At 48.8% G+C, this 14191-nt stretch overlaps 1 protein-coding gene across 1 annotated transcript in view; it reads right to left on the bottom strand.

Moving 5' to 3' along the window:
- Nucleotides 1–14191, bottom strand: part of NID1 (nidogen 1) — an 85299-nt gene that overhangs the window by 7925 nt on the left and 63183 nt on the right. Inside the window, exons 13-15 of the mRNA XM_047826005.1 lie at nt 8048–8266; nt 5715–5887; nt 2166–2292 (exon numbers count right to left, since the gene is read on the bottom strand). Of these exons, the coding sequence (XP_047681961.1) occupies nt 2166–2292; nt 5715–5887; nt 8048–8266 (519 nt within the window). The remainder of the gene's footprint in view (nt 1–2165; nt 2293–5714; nt 5888–8047; nt 8267–14191) is intronic.

Raw genomic sequence — 14191 nt, 5'->3', positions numbered from 1 at the left:
CTCCAAAGACCCCTTCCGACTTTCAGACAAAGGTAGAATAAATCATTCTGGGGGTGTATCTGGAATGAGCAATTCTCTGCCAGGACACCAGTCACTCAGACACACAGACAGAAGAGTGGGGGAGAAAAGGCTGTTCAGTGACAGTACTTTGCAAGATATCCAGAGGAACCCAGAAACTCCATGTCTCTCTGGTTCCTTATCAACAGCTCTGATCCTGACCTCAAACCCAAGAGCAATCAAACCTCCTCCAACCAGGAAAACACTACTTTATGGACTATCATGCCAAAGGAAAGGTCTGGAAAGCCTCCCCCTTTACTGTGCAGTCAGGGCAATTAGGGAAGACAGCAAGGCAATATATTCCACACTGCTGATGTCAAAAGGAAACAGATGATGATCCTGATTAAAGATGTTTGGTTAGGAGTTTAACTCAAGGAAATAAAGAGAAGCTTAGGATTCAGGCTGCATGAACTAGAGAGGAGATACATACGCCCTCTTCCACTCACTAGGGATGCACCAACCTGTACCACAATGAAGATTTAAGTGGAAGTTTCTTTTTCCTTTATTTAAATATTTTAAAAATTATTTTTCAATAACTATTTTTATTTGTAAATAAAAGAAAATTTATTCCCAGTGATCTTTCTTCTACAAAGATCACATTCTAGTTTAATTCTGTGTTTTCACAGTGGACTTTTGGCCTGGAATGTTTCTTACTGTGCTTAAAGCTTTCTTGGATAATTATCAGTTCCAGAAGCAACAGGAAATAGCAATGATGACCTATTCCCCCTTTCCACTGGGTTTTGAAGTCAAATCACAGATAATAGCAACAACATTTTTAACACACACACACACACACACGATGCAAAAAGGCATTTTCAAAATTCTGTTCATTAAACGAAACCATGAAAACTACCAGACATTATTTAAGTAGCATGTCAGCTTCCAGAAAAGGAGTCAGGGTCTATGTCCAAAGCTAGACATATTTAACTCAACCTCAGCCTGGTTCCTGTTGATCATCTTTTGTGAAGGGATAGAGAACGCAAGCAGGGGAGAGGGGCAGAGAGAGAGAAAGAGAGAATTCCGAGCAGGCTTCACGATCAGCACAGAGCCTGATGCCGGGCTTAATCCCATGACCCCACCCTGGGAACATGACCTGAGCCAAAATCAAGAGTTGGATGTTCAACCGACTGAGTCACCCAAGCACCCCCACGATGTCTTTCGATTGAAAATACCTGCAAGTCAGCTGCTGAGTTACTGACTTAGCAACATGTAATATTTGACCTTTTCAGTAAAGGTGAATTTGTACAGACCCTTGGATTTTGGCTGTAATGGTCTTTAATCTTGAGAAAACATATCCACATAAAATAGTCATGACTTGTTGAATGTAGGCATTACAATAACGCATAGAGTTCTTGACCTTAACCAACCTCTATAAGTTAAGGAATTGAGGTTAAATGCTGAGGGGTAGGCTGTGCCAAAGCGTCGTGCACCTCATCACCAGTAATGCAACTGAAATTTGAGGAATGTCTATGGAAGCCCTGCCTGATTTGCTGCACTCCTCTGACACAGGCAATCAGGACAGGTGCCAGTGGAGCTAAGGTAGAAAAGACATGTCCCCACCACCACCACGATGTCACAGGTTGAAGTGACAACTTTTGACTTGAAAACTGTCTTGGGAATAGACAACTATCAGGGACAATATTTGCCAATATGCTTGTAACCCTCCCAACTTTATGATCATCTGCCTGTTGCCTTTGGGGAAATCCCAGTGGAGCATACCGTGGGGCAGGCATTCTGAGAATCAAGTCTAGGCTCCACAGGCAGAGGAGAAATGCATATCCAAAGTGGATGGTGGAGTTTGGCCCTTACTGTTCATTAAAACTGGGTACATAAGCTTTTAGAGAAAGGCGTGGGCACTTACCTGTTTTAACTTTATTCATCTTAGGCCAGCCACAAGTCCCAGCTAAGGTGTTCACGATTTAACAATAAGTCCTTGGAGGACTTTTCAGAGAAGGCTGGAAAGGGTGGCGTTGAGGCCAAGGACCCAGTCAGCCTCAAATCACCATATCCTGTATGCAATCATACACCCACTCCTCTGCTCTCTCCCAGGAACCCTTTGGGCTTCCAGAAGCCAAACCAAGAAGGAAGAATGGTATTTGCTTGCCCACCTTGCCGAATGATGGTGGTTGGCTCTCCGCCATGCAGACTGGCTCTCCCAATGGAAGGCTCACTGATGTCGGTCCAGTAAACCATCTTGTCCACACAGTCGAAGGCCAGGCCAATGATGACTTTATCCTGGAAGTGCAGACCAGCCATAAGAGTGGCTCACTCACTAGCATTTGAGTGACCAGTGATGGTGGGAATCTTCCATGTGCTTCCTGGCATATAGACACCTTTATTTTATGAAAGGTCTTCAAGTCTTTAGTCCATTTAAAAATGTTTATTACTGAGCTGTAGAAGTTCTTTACATAGTTCAGCTAAAAACTTCTGTCATATGTATGTGTGTGTGTGTGTGTGTGTGTGTGTGTGTGTGTATTTCCACTCATTATGTAGTTTTTTTCAGTTTCTTTTTGTTGTTGTTGTTTTGGGTTTTTTCTTTTTGTTTTTTCTTAACGGTGTTTTTAACAAAGCACAAGTTTTAAGTATTTATTAAGTTCAATTCATGATTGCTTCTCTTACACTTTCTCTACATCATCTAAGCAACCTTTGCCTACCTGAAGATCATTTTTTAAAAAGACAAATATTGGAAAGGAAGAGGTAAAACCACTCTAAGACAACTTGATTGTTTCTGTAGAAAACCCCAGGGAATCTATAGAACTATTATAACTACCAATTGAATCCAGCCAGGTTGCAGGTACAAGGGCAATATAAAGTGGTGTTTCTACATACGAGCACAAAGTAAAAAATTTAAGAGAGTAATGTTTAAAATAACATTCAAAACAAAGTATTTAAGAACAAGTATTTTTACATGTGCACGATTCTACACTAAACGCTATAACACATCACAAAGTGAAATTAAAGAAGACCCAAATAAATGAAGAGATAAATTAGTTGAATAGATTGTAACATTTAATATTGCTAAGATATCAATTTCCCCTAAATAGAGTTAAAGATTCAATGCCATCTGTATCAAAATCCCAGTAGGCTTTATTTTTCCCTTTGGTAGAATCTTACAAGCTTACTCTAAAATGTCTATGGAAATGCAAAGTGAGGCAAAGCAAATATATGAAGAACTCCTACAACTCAGTAACAACAAATGACTCAATTACAAAATAGGCAAAGGATATGAGTAGACATTTTTCCAAAGAAGATACACGGATGGTCCATAAGTGCGTGAGAAGATTCAGGTATCGCTTGTTGGAGAAACACAAATCAAAACCACGACGAGGTAGCAGTTCACACGTATTAGGATGACTAGCATTAATAATTAAAAATCTTAAGTATCAACAAGGATTTAGAGAAATTGGGATCTTTGTACCATGCTCGCGGGAATGTAAAATGGTGCAGCTAAGGAAAACAGCATGGCAAGTTTCTCAAAATATAAAGAAAACATACACAGAATTACCATATGATTAGGAAATTCCAGGTCTGGTTCATCCTTAAAAAAAGTGAAAGCAAGGACGTGAACAGACGTTGGTGCATACATCCCCGCAGCAGCAATATTCCCAAATGTCCACCGAAGGATGAACAGGTAAACAAAATGTGGTAAATCTATACAACGAAATGTTATCCAGCCTAAGAAGGAAGGAAAAGTCTGGCACGGGCTACAGCATGGATGAACCTTGAGGCCATGATGCTAAGTCAAGTAAGCCCCTTCCAAAAGGATAAATACCAGATGGTTCCAAATATATGAGGCACCCAGAGGAGTCAAATCCATAGAGACAGGAAGCAGACTAGAGGTTGCCAGGGGCTGGGGAAGGAGGGAGTTATTATCTAACGGGGACCAAGTTTCTGTTTGGGATGATGAAAACAGTTCTGGAGATGGATGGTGGTGACAGTCACACCATCATTGAGAAGTGGTTAGAAATGGTAAAAACAGGGGCGCCTGGGCAGCTCAGTCGGTTAAGCGTCCAACTTCGGCTCATGTCATGATCTCGCACTTTGTGAGTTTGAGCCCCGTGTCGGGCTCTGTGCTGACAGCTCGGAGCCTGGAGCCTGCTTCTCTCCCTCTGTCTCTGCCTCTCCTCTGCTCACACTCTATCTCTCTCTCTCAAAAGTAAATAAAGATTTTTTAAAAAATTTAAAAATGGTTAACAATACACAAGACACAAAATAAAAGAACAGTGAGTATCTCTCCTATTGTATCAGTGCCCTCCCCTCCACCGGCTCCACCTCAATTTTCTGCTTTTCACAGCCTCCCTTGACATTTAACCTCTTCCCTTCATCGTGGGCGACAATGACTTTCACAGGGAACCCAGCCCACTCCCGCTACGTAAGCATGTGCTTGAGAGGACACAAAATGAGAATGATGCTCACCCTCAAAGGGATTTGTGTGTCAGCGAGGCAACAGGACAATACAAAGATCACTTATTCGTTCGGCAGGTATGTTCTGAGTGCCAAGCACTGTTTTGGCTCTAACACCGCTGTGAAACAAATACCTCCATGAAACAGGTGGATGGTTTCTGGTCTGGCATGCTTATATTCCTAGCGGGAATAGATGCATCGGATACGGAACATATACACTGACACATAATGTATCAAGTAGTATTGAGTGCTATGGTGAACACAGAGCAGGATAAGGGGGCAGAGAGCAGTGCGGCCAGGGTGGCCAGGTCAGGCCTCTCAGAGAGGTGATGTGCCAACAGAAATCTGAGTGAGGCGAGGCAGTGCACTGCAGAAGGGTCTGGGAGGGAGAGGACTCCAGGCAGGTGCAAAGGTCCTGAGGTGGGAATGTGCGTGGTGTGTTGAGGACCAGCCAGAGGGTCAGAGAGCTGAAGCTGGAGAGTGGGGGGATAGTGGCAGGAAATGGGATGGAGGAGGTGGCCAGAGGACAAAGAAGAACTGGATTCATTCTGTGTGAAGGAAGAGCCCGTCAGAGGGTTTTGTGCAGGAGAAGAACACGAATCCAATCGAGGCTAATTAGAAGGGGATTTGAAAAGCGTCTTCACTCCTTACGGGACCTGAGGGCTGCCCCCCCTTCCGCCCCACTGCTCTGGCAACCCTGACCCAATCCCGCCGGAAGCCCCCAGGTCTCAGGTCTGGTTTCTTGGCGAGAGGGGGTCAGGATCACAGATGAAACAGAACAGCTTTTCAGAAGCGTCCAACCCCTAACAGACAAAAATTCCCCAGCTCGCAGAATGCATGTTTGATGCTCTGAAAAGCTCTAAGCCGAAGCTGTTACCGCCTCGGGGCAGATTTGAGGATCCTGAGGTGATGGTCTGCCAAACACAAGCCACTGTACTGAGCAGGAAGGGCAAGGTCAGACCTGGGAGACGCGCACAGACCAGATCTGCCAACTCGTGTGATGCCCCACCCAAGGGGTCAGACGCCACAGTGGTCTCTCCATGGCCTTCCCGATTCTGCTCCTGCCCTCCCAGCTACACAGGCGGCTTGGGAACACAGTGGCCCCGTCTAGAGACGGACACCTGCGGTCACGTGGAATCAAGAGGCTCCTGCATCCAGGGGTCAAGCCCCAGTACTGGTCTAACCACACCCTGCTTGTTTTTCCGGGTCGCTGAAGCAGAAGCTGTCACCAAGTGCACTAAGCCAGCACTCACCGGGGCATGAAGCAGCGTCTTGGCTTCTGACTTCTGCATGGTGCTTCCTTCCAGGGGGAGGCGCTCTATCTTCCCGGTCTGAGCAAAGAGTAAGTGGGTCCCAGGTGGCAGAGGGATCACAGCAGTGGGGACAGAGGGTCCGTGGTGAATCGGGGGGGCCACTGTACTCAGACCTAGGTGGCAGGAGATGTCAATGAGCAAGGCCTATGTGCAGGAGGAGTGCACACAAACACACACATGGGGTCACGCCAGCTTCATGGCACCAGGCGCACCATGGCACAGCTACTCAATGCCCATTTGTATCTAAAAGCACAAGTTGCAGAAAGACCTCAGTCAAAGGGCATTTGTGAGGAAGAGGAGGTGGGGCATGAGTCTGCCATTAAAGGTCACTTGAAAAAAAATGGCCTGGACTTCCCCGAAATAGAAATAGAAATAATGCGACCATTCACGTCCTGCTTTGGGCACGGGCGGCAGTGAACCAAAACAGCCCCTGGCAAGCCCTGCCCGCAGGGAGCTCACTTCCCAGTGGCAGGCACTAAGCTTCCCAATGCTGGGGGGACTAGCAGGGAAGCAGCCCCACGCACCCTGTCCCCGTGGTGGGCGAGGGTCACACCCACTGCCGTGCAGGAACACGCCCCTTCTGGGCTTTCAGGGACAGAACGAGGATCAGAGACTAATTCGCCCCCAGGTTCTGCCTCGCCTCCTAAATGCTGACCCCGATGCCCAGCACGACGCCCCGGCTCCCCTGACGACAGTGTCCCGAGAAGGGTGAGGGGCACAGAGTGGGGGTCAGGAAGCCTGGGTCCCAGACCCAGCCCTCCATTCCCCTGCTGTGTGGATGAGTCATGGCTCTTCCTGGGCTTTGTCTCCTGCTCTCTGAAGAGAGAGGGCTGGACCCGGTCGTCACTGGGGCCATTTCCACATCTTGCTCCTTGTGCCCAGTCAGTGACGTAAACCCATCTGGCTGACGTCTTTACTCTCTCCGGAGTTCATCCCTCCTCTCCAAACTCACTGCCAGCCCCTGGGGTCCGTTCCCTCGAAGCTTCTCACCTGGATTAGTTTTCAGCACCTGGACGGCCCCGCCCCTCCCCCAGGGGCCTCTTACTCTTCTCTCGGCTTCCACGGTCCAACAAGCAATCTGTCTAAAACCTACATCTGGTGGCATCAATGCCCGCTCAAGACCTTCCCTGGACTCCCAGCTGCCCTCGTGATCAACCCCGGGCCCCTCTGCTGGGCATCTCAGATCCTCACCTTGACTCCCCTCCCACAGGACAGACATCCCTGCAATGTCTGTGAGCTCTCAGCCTCCTCCTGCTGCCTGGAGTCGGCCTCTCAACCCCAGCCCCTCCCCCCCAATGACTTGGTTCACACCATCTGCTCTGGAAAGCCTTCCCCAACTAGCCCCCCATGCCCACAGAAGCCAGGGACACCTTCCTCTGGGTCTCCCGGCCCCCTCCTCTCTCACAGAACTCCTCTCCCTGCCCTGCACCTGTTCACCTGTCCTCTGACCTTCTGGGTGCCACACTGTGACTCCCCCTTCTGGACCCCCAGCACTGACCCCAGCATCTGAAGCTCAGTGAACGTTGGCCGGATGGATTAATGACCACTTCCTGCTCACTTAGCAGCCTCTTAGCAGTTTCCGGAAAATACCTGGTAGGGGGTCAATCCCTGATTATTAGCTGTATGGAGGATGGAGATTCAAGGACTGACTGCATCTGATTTTGGTAACTTGTGACAGCTACCATTTCCTACGTTTGAGACAGAGGCAGGATTTTAGAGCCGGGATCCATCCAAGAGACTGTTCTGCTCCTCTGCTGGGTGGAGGCTGAGGAAGCCGAGACTGAGGCCATTTGGGTCCCAAGCCGCACAGCCCCGCTGGGCCGCACACAGGCCCCTACTCCCTGCCCAGCGCCTCCCAGGGAAGGGCTTCGGTCGGCCTCTCCCAGGCCTTCAATGTCCCAACGCCACAAACACTAGAAGGCCAGGCCACCACTGCAGGGACTGTGCCCCGGGGGACCCACAGCACACGCACTCTCTGCTACCAACCGAGAATCACTGTGGCCAGTCCTGCTGGCATCTGTACAGAACAGGTCTGCACAGCAAAGGAGGAGAACGAGTTTGAGGAGGGAGGGAGGAAGGACGGAGAGATGGAGGGAGTGGGGTTCATGTGAGGGAGACGGAGAAGAGGGCTGCAGAGGGCAGACACAAAGTGCCACCTGCGTCCTGGGCAAGGCCCCCGGTGACGCTCACGGGCACTGGACCCCCGGTGACGCTCACGGTCCCCCAGGCCCTTCTCAGACACAAGCCCAGCACGGCGCTACCCTCGGACTTACAGGGGGGCCTCATCCCGGGCCTGGTCCTGGTGCCCTCCAGCTCACGGCCGTCGCGATCCACGCACCAGCAGTAGCCGGTGCTGCCGTGGCACTGGGTGGGCACGTAGTGCCCGTGCTCGTCACACTCGGGGACGAACAGACCTGGCCGTGGTGGGTCCGCTGCCCCCGCCGGCCCGAGGATGTGTTCTCGCTCCAGCTGGCACCGCGTTTTCTCCATTTCTACGACAGAGACAAACGGAGGGAGACGGTCAGCTGTGTCATCGGTCGGTGCTCACCAGCCGTGGCTGCGGGACACCCACGCTGGACTCAGGCCCCCGGAGGCTGCCCGCTCATCACTGGGTTTTGTTTTGTTCGTTTTCTAAAACGTAAACTATCATCCTGGTTGAGGGATTTGACAGTCAAGATTACGTTTGCGTTTTCTTTTGTCTGCTAAGCACTTTTTGGTTTCAGTTTGTAACAACTGAGGCAGAACGAACACGCCACAAAATTATTTCAAAGTGAGCGATTCCGTGGCATTTCGTGTAGTCACGGTGAGAGGCAACCGCCACCTCTACCGAATTCTGGATCCACTGTCCTCAGCTCCATAGGAAACCGTATACCTAGAGGCAGAGCACTGCTCTCTGTTTCCCCCTCCTCCCAGCACCCAGCAGCCAGCAACCTGCCTTCTGTCTCCATGGATGGCCTCTCCTGGACACGTCCTATAACTGGGATCATATCACACGTGGCCTGTTGTGTCTGGCTGCTCTCCCTCGGCACAATGTCTTTGGGGCTCATTCACCCTGTAGCATCCGTCAGTATGCCATCCTTTTCGATGGCTGAATACTATTCCACAGGGTGGTTACGCCACACTGGCTTGTCCATTCATCACCGGATGGACATCGCTGAAATTTGCTTTGGGAAACTTTGCTTCTCTGAAATTTGTCCTTTTTATCATGTCAAGCTGCTTGATTATCCACGTTGAGTCGAGGTCAAAGATTTGGGGAGACCAAACACCACAGGGCACATTTTCCAACAACTGTGTTTTATTGTAATGATGAGCTCGTGTTTGGCATGAAACATGGCCTCTTAGCCTTGCAACTCAGATCCCCACGTAGGGAAATACTTCTAGATCTTTGGGAATCGCCGATAAGGAGCTATGGCCTGGAATCAACAACTTCCCAATACACAGAGTTCTAGCTCATTCCGAAGCAGCTGGAGTCCGGCCACCACAAGGGCCAGGCCAGCACCGCCCTCAGCCCTACAGTCTCCACCACACGAGCGATGCCCAGCCACCAGCAACGTTGACTGCTGACAGCCACCCTCCGGCCAAACCCAACTATGTCGGCTGCCTCTGTTTTCCAGGCCTTTCCATGTGCTGTGTGTGGTGGGACACTTCCTCCTTGACCCTGCTTTTCCTTCCTCCCAGTTACTTCCCCCAGGAAGCCTCGCCAGGCCCTCCAGGGCTGGGTCTTGTGTGCCTCCATAGCTCCCGGGGGGGGGCCTGGGCTCACCTGCCCTGGAGCTGTGTCACACTGACAATGACACTGACTCTGTTCCTCGTTTGTCTCCCCTAGCGAATTCTACTGCATCATCCCTCACTTCCACTCAGGAAGCATCTGACAAGGGAAGGGCTCAAGGGGCCCACGGTCCAGAGGTGAGGGGACAAGAAAACACACTGTTACACTCTGTCCTGACAGAAGAGCCCAGGACAGGCCAGATCCACAGAAGACATCTCCTCCATGGGTCTCAAGGGCAAAGGGGTACCAAGGTGCTGTTTTGGTTTGTTTTTTTTTAATTTTTTTTTCAACGTTTTTATTTTATTTTTGGGACAGAGAGAGACAGAGCATGAACAGGGGAGAGGCAGAGAGAGAGGGAGACACAGAATTGGAAACAGGCTCCAGGCTCCGAGCCATCAGCCCAGAGCCTGACGCGGGGCTCGAACTCCCGGACCGCGAGATCGTGACCTGGCTGAAGTCGGACGCTTAACCGACTGCGCCACCCAGGCGCCCCTGTTTTTGTTTTTAAAGAGAGAGAGAGAGAGAATGAGACCAAAAGGCAGAGCGAGAGAGAGAAAGAATCTTAAGCAGGCTCCACACTCAGCACAGAGCTGGATGCAGGGCTCAATCCCACAGCCCTGGGATCATGACCTGAGCTGAAATCAAGAGTCCAGGCGCCCCCAAAAGTGCTGTTTTTTTTTAAAATGTATATTTATTTATTTTTAATTTTTTTACATTTATTTATTTTTGAGAGACAGAGACAGAGCATGAGCGGGTGAGGGGCAGACAGAGAGGAAGACACAGAATCCGAAGCAGGCTCCACGCTCTGAGCAAGCTGTCCGCACAGAGCCTGACGCAAGGCTCGAACCCACAAACCGTGAGATCATGACTTGAGCCAAAGTCAAACACTCAACTGACTGAGCCACCCGGGTGCCTCCAAAGTGCTGGGTTTTTTTTTTTTTTTTTAATGTTTATTTATTTTTGAGAGAGAGCGAGAGCATGAGCAAGGAGGGTCAGAGAGAGAGGAAGAGAGAATCCCAAGCAGGCTCTGCGCTGGGGCTCAATCTCAGGAACCGAGAGCTCATGACCTGGGCCAAAATCAAGAGTCAGAAGCTTAACTGACTGAGCCACCCAGGTGCCCCTCAAATGTTCATTTGTGACCGTGTCTATACATGGCCTTCGCGGTGACATTCAGCACGCATCCTGCCAACAAACGTTTAAAGTACCTTTGTCTATGTTGCCAGGTCTCATGTTAGCCTGCCTCATGTGGTTGTTCCCTTGATCAGAAGCAGTGAACGTGCCTGGAAAGTGTGTGTTAAACCTGGCAAGGGAAAAGTGGGTATTGCTTTCCCTTTTAGCCCTAGGGGCTAATATTAAAAAAAAAAAAATGATGTAGGAAGAGCCAAACAAAGATGCAACTAAGCCATGCGGTTGGGAATAAAATGTTGGGTCCTGTTCACTCTTGGACATAGAACTTATTCACTTCCTCAATACCTCCCGTGTGCACAGGGTTTTAGAGTTCCTGTACAAGGGGTCTCCGTTTACACGTGTTTCATTTAACTCTACTAGGATCCTATGCGACACGCAACTAACTGTATTTTTTTCCACCAAATGAGACCCAAGGCTCAGACTGGTGAAGGGCTCCCCAATCACAGCACGAGTAAGCAGCTCAGCTCAAGCTACAACGTGGGTCTTTGGATTCCTAGCCTAGCCCCCTGCCCCTCTGTACCCACAAGGCCAGTGCACGTACACACTGGGTGGGTTGCGTCAACAGTGACATACACAAGTGAGCTTAATACGCTCATGAAATCATCTGTGGCCCACAGACTCCTCTTCCTTCCATCACCATCTGTGTTTGATGTTGCCCTTCCAACTTGAAACCACACCTGGTGCTCTGCGTGCAATCAACCAAAGCAAACATCTGAGGAAGCAGAGGCAGCTCCATTCTACGAGGCTGACGGTTCTGCACGGACGTGGTGTTTGACCAACGTACAACATCTCAAGCGATCGGCAACTTACAGTGGAACTTTTAAGTGCTGTATCCTGAACTCATACAAAGGAGGGGAAAGCCCCAGTTGTGACTCAGGAGATGGAATTTCAAGTATGTTTATGGAAAGCTGTGATGTCACTGGGTTTCTTGGGATGGCTTCTCAGCCTGGCCACCAGGCAGTGGGAGCTGCTCCCGGGGCCCCAGCCCCCCATGGAGAATTTTCCACTGTGGGCAGGGTGAGGACGGGGTAATAACGATACATTTCCTGGCCCTGTTTCTGGCTGATAAAATGACCACTCAGGCAAGATTCCTTTCACTCATCTAGTCTGATCTGCGCGGGGGAGGAAGCAGTCAAGACCTGCTATTTATCCAGGGAAAAGCAGGAAGTCTGGGGTGACTTTCTCAAGGTTGGGGACAAAGAAAATGAGAGAAAAATGAAAGAGAAGGAGAAATAAGAAAAAAAATACCTTTTTAACTTTCTTGACTTACATTTCATTCTCTCGCCTGATTACATTTCTTTCTCTGTGCTAATTCACATAGATAACTATTGCAGCCTCTGATATACTCCATGGGGCTGAGGAACTCATTTGGGGAGGCACCATTTTTTTAGCTTCTTCCTGCCCCGTCTGCCCCCAAGAGGGGCTGGCTGCTCCTGGGGGCTCTTCCACACACGGAGACTTATTTATAATAAAAATAATCTAACCCAACACCAGAGACTTTAAGAGTGTCTTTCTTTTGGGGCGCCTGGGTAGCTCAGTTGGTTGAGCATCTGACTCTTGATTTCGGCTCAGGTCATGATCTCACGGTTTGTACATTCAAGCCCCGCATTGAACTCTGTGCGGATGGTGCAGATCCTGCTTGGGATTCTCTCTCCCTCTCTCTCTGCCCCTCCCCCACTTGCATGCTCGCTCTCTCTCTCTCTCTCTCTCTCTCTCTCTCTAACTCATTAAATAAATAAACCTAAAAAAAAAGAATTTCTTTTAAAAAGGGTTTTACTCGGGGCGCCTGGGTGGCTCAGTCGGTTAAGCGTCCGACTTCAGCTCAGGTCACGATCTCGCGGTCCGTGAGTTCGAGCCCTGCGTTGGGATCTGTGCTGACAGCTCAGAGCCTGGAGCCTGTTTCAGATTCTGTCTCCCTCCCTCTCTGACCCTCCCCCGTTCATGCTCTGTCTCTCTCTGTCTCAAAAATAAATAAACGTTAAAAAAAAATAGATAAATAAAAAGGGTTTTACTCAATTTTGAGAAAAATTGCTATAGAAAATGCTTTTATGTAAAAAGTTCAAGGAACTTTTTTGTAAACCAAGAAATTACTCAGTCCTCATGTTCTTTGTTTATAAAACAAAGGAGATGAATTATAGAATTCTAGAGCTGCTTCTAGCTCTGACTGGGAAATGCAAGTTTTCTATCATAGGGTTTGACTGAAGTGAAGTGCACACTGAAACACAAACAACAAGACACATAAAAAATAAAAAGTGTACATTAAGTTGTTCGTCAGCTTTCTTTCTCTTAAACTGTATTATCTCCTCGATGTTTTCATCTTCTCTTGCAGCCCTGCTTTCTGAACTCTTGAATTGCCTTTGTGTCTACAGTTGTGTGATGTGTCTCTAGGTGCGAGATGCCGGTGTGACGGGCGCCACACGTGAAGAGATGTGATCAAACATCCATAGGCTTGGCATTTGCCCTTAAGGACCAAGCTTTGCAACTCTAGCCCAGGACTTTGTATTATGTATCTCTTGATCCGCTAAGAATCCGGTCTCCTACTTTCCAAAAATCTAGCCAATTACATTCCTCCAGACAGTCCTCAGGCAAGGTCATTGGCTCTGGTAGCCCGCCTCCAAGATGGCCCCCATCTCCCGCCTCCTGGTAGTTTCACATTTAGGCAATTCCCTTTCAACACTGTTAGGGGGCTGGCCTGTGACTAACAGTATCACCAGAAGGGACAGTGTGTCCCTTCCAAGATGAGGTTACAGAAGACCATGGCTTCCAGCTTGGGTGTTCTCTCTCTCATCACTTGGTCTGGAGGGAGCCAGCTGCTAGGTGTTGAAGTCACTGAGGCGCCCTATGAAGAGACCCAGGCTGTGAGGATGTGAAGTCCTCAGTACAACAATGCATGAGGAACAGAGGCCTGTCAGCAACCACGGGGATCCTTCAGCCTCAGATGACCCTCAAAGACCACAACCCCAGCTAATCCCCAGACAACGACCTCATGAGAGACCCTGAACCAAGACCACCCAGCTAAGCGGCTCCTGAATTCCTGACCCACAGAAACTGTGAGATAATAAAGACGTATTGTTTTAAGCTGTCGACCTTGAAGATCATTTGTTACATCACAATAGATAACTACAAAGGACTCTTCAACAATTTGGGTCTGAACTGTGAATTTTTTTTTACCGAACAGAACTGTAAATGTATTTTCTCTTCCTTATGACTTTCTTCATGAAATTTTCTTTCTTCTCTCTTACTGCATTGTTAGAATACAGTATTTAATACATACCGCATACAGACTATGTGTTAATTGACTGTTTATGTTATCGGTCAACAGTAGGCTCTTAGTAGTTAAGTTTTTGGGCAGTCAAAAGTTATACGTGGATTTTCAACTGTGTGGGGGCGTCAGTGCCCCTAACCCCCGTGTTGTTCAAGAGTCAACGGGACCATGGTGGCTTTCAAACTTTCTGGCCAT

This window comes from Prionailurus viverrinus, chromosome D2 (assembly GCF_022837055.1).
Source record: "Prionailurus viverrinus isolate Anna chromosome D2, UM_Priviv_1.0, whole genome shotgun sequence".
Lineage (NCBI taxonomy): Eukaryota > Metazoa > Chordata > Mammalia > Carnivora > Felidae > Prionailurus > Prionailurus viverrinus.
Note: the sequence above shows the minus strand (reverse complement) of the source record. Positions and strands in the feature narration are given on the sequence as shown.